A 2,500-nucleotide genomic window follows, 5' to 3' on the forward strand; every position below is an offset into this window, starting at 1 on the left:
TACAAAATATAATGTGTAATATATCATCTCACAAAAGCATTTTATCACAGGTTACAGTCACTATAGATTACGGTTAGTTTCCATCCAAAAAAAATTAACACGGATACTAATTATAATCTCAGCCATGTATCACCACACGAAATTGGAGCCTTACCGAGGTAGACGATGGCTATAAATCTCGGCCGCTCTATCGGAGGAATCCATCGAGATATGCAGGCGTGCATGGACGGCCAAGAGACTCCCTGGAAATAGAAACTCCCTGGAAATAGACTCCCTGGAAATAGACTCTCTGAAAACGACTGGAAATAAATCTCAGCGAGACACGATTCATCTTTGCGACTTTAAAGTTAATTTACGGTGGCTGAAGAGTTATGTTAAAATCAGAGGAGAATATTGAATTTTGGCCAAAAGGGCCAAGCACTGGGACTTTTGAGGTCATTTAGCGCTGAAGAGGAAATTCAGAATAGGAGGGAAACAATAATTGTTAGGAGAAGGTGGATAGCCATATGGAAGAAAGAGAATATGAACGGAGGTACAGTAATAGGAATGAAAGAGGTTGCAGTTAGGGGCCGAAGGGACGCTACGAAGAACCTTAAGTAATGCCTAGAGTGCACCGCATGAGGTGCACTGACGGCACTACCCTCATAAGGAGAAATTTGAAATATATTATTGACCTCCTTTCTAGAAATATTATACCTGCATTACGATTAATTTTAAATATATTATTGACCTAATACTTATGAATCTTCAACAATATCCATTGAATTCCCAGGAATTCCAGATTCCTACCTGGAACATTCCTTGTTGAATTTCAATTTCTAAATTCTTCTGTAAAAGCTTTCTTAAAATCTGGTATTGATTCTGCAATAATGAATTCATGTCCATTCTCCTAAAGTTTATGCATCATTATAACTATCCATTGAATTCACAGAAATTCCAGATTCCTACCTGGAACATTCCTTGGTGAATTCTAATTCCTCAACGCATTAGTATTGACTCCGCAATACTGAGTCCATTCCCATTCTACTAACACGAATGACACTTCATAAATTTCCTTTAAATTCCCAGGAATTCCAGATTCCTACCTGGAACATTCCCTGGACGACACGTAACCCAATCAGGGCACCATAATGCGCCCTAGCCATCACGGGGGACAAGATCGCGCAAATTCCACCGGCCAGGATGCAGAGTCCGAAGACAATCTTCGTTCCGTAGAGCTCCGCCATTCTACCTCCTGCAATCTGGAAGTGGTCTCAGTTATACGCTTTGTGAGAACAGGAGAGAGAGAGAGAGAGAGAGAGAGAGAGAGAGAGAGAGAGAGAGAGATTATTAACAAATCGTTTGGAGGGGAGTCCTCATGTTCAACTTGCCTGCGTCAGGGAATAGCCGTAGAAGAAAGCTCCGAGGACCAGACCCTGAGTCGTTTCGTCCCAAAGCATTTCACCATCCTGGAAAATGAAGAATGCGGACTGTAAATAATCAGTCCTTTATCCGTGTATATATCTATATATATATATATATATATATATATATATATATATATATATATATATATATATATATATATATATATATATATGTATATATATATATATATATATATATATATATATATATATATATATATATATATATATATATATATATATACAGGAAGGTTGGGGCATCTGGAACGCCGCAAATTCAGTAAAAACACTATGAAGAAAAGCCAGCCTAGTATTATTTATTTACCATCCAAATTTTCGAGACTTTGGGTCTCATCTTCAGGGCTGTAAAATATACAAAATACACTAATTGAAGCAATACTCAGTATTAATATCAATAAAAATGGAACAATGTAAAACTTAAATATTCTTAAAAAATCCATTTTAAAAATAAAATAAAAAGTGAAGAATGCTTAAGTCAGTACCTATCTCTACTAGAGTTAAAAACTGAGTGACGTTCTATGGTTTGGATAATAAATAATAATGCTATGCTGGCTTTCTCCATCTTCTTTATATATATATATATATATATATATATATATATATATATATATATAATATATTATATATATATATATATATATATATATGGGTGTGTGTGTGTGTATATACACTTTAATATATATATTTATTTATCGTAACAGATTAAATCCTTCAGATGACCAATAACAAAAAAAAAAAAGAAAGACGTGAAAAAGAGGAATTCCTTAAGAGAAAGCAAGGACTTTCCCGTGACTGTGTCCTGGGTGGCCTTCAAGTAAAAATCAATGAAGAAAGCACAAAGGAAATAAATAAAGGACTTTTTTCTGCCTTGAGAAATAATTAGCTGGAGATTGAACAGAAGGTAAAATGAAAAGGGTTACAGAAACCTTGGCAACAGTCTTCGAACTTTGAAAGAAAGGAGAAAGTTTTTGACAAGGGGTTCAAATAAATGGAAGGGTGAATTGAGACAAAAATAATCAGGGATGAAAATTCTGAGTATACGAAATTCAATTAAGAGGAAACATAGGGGTGAG

At 35.0% G+C, this 2,500-nt stretch overlaps 1 protein-coding gene across 1 annotated transcript in view; it reads right to left on the reverse strand.

Annotated features, from left to right (window-relative positions):
- LOC135203056 (sialin-like) overlaps window positions 1-2,500 on the reverse strand; it is an 18,022-nt gene that overhangs the window by 7,882 nt on the left and 7,640 nt on the right. The window contains exons 5-7 of the mRNA XM_064232653.1: window positions 1,371-1,448; window positions 1,086-1,241; window positions 155-242 (exon numbers count right to left, since the gene is read on the reverse strand). Coding sequence (XP_064088723.1) covers window positions 155-242; window positions 1,086-1,241; window positions 1,371-1,448 — 322 coding nt within the window. The remainder of the gene's footprint in view (window positions 1-154; window positions 243-1,085; window positions 1,242-1,370; window positions 1,449-2,500) is intronic.

This window comes from Macrobrachium nipponense, chromosome 33 (assembly GCF_015104395.2).
Source record: "Macrobrachium nipponense isolate FS-2020 chromosome 33, ASM1510439v2, whole genome shotgun sequence".
In the NCBI taxonomy this organism is placed as follows: Eukaryota; Metazoa; Arthropoda; class Malacostraca; order Decapoda; family Palaemonidae; genus Macrobrachium; species Macrobrachium nipponense.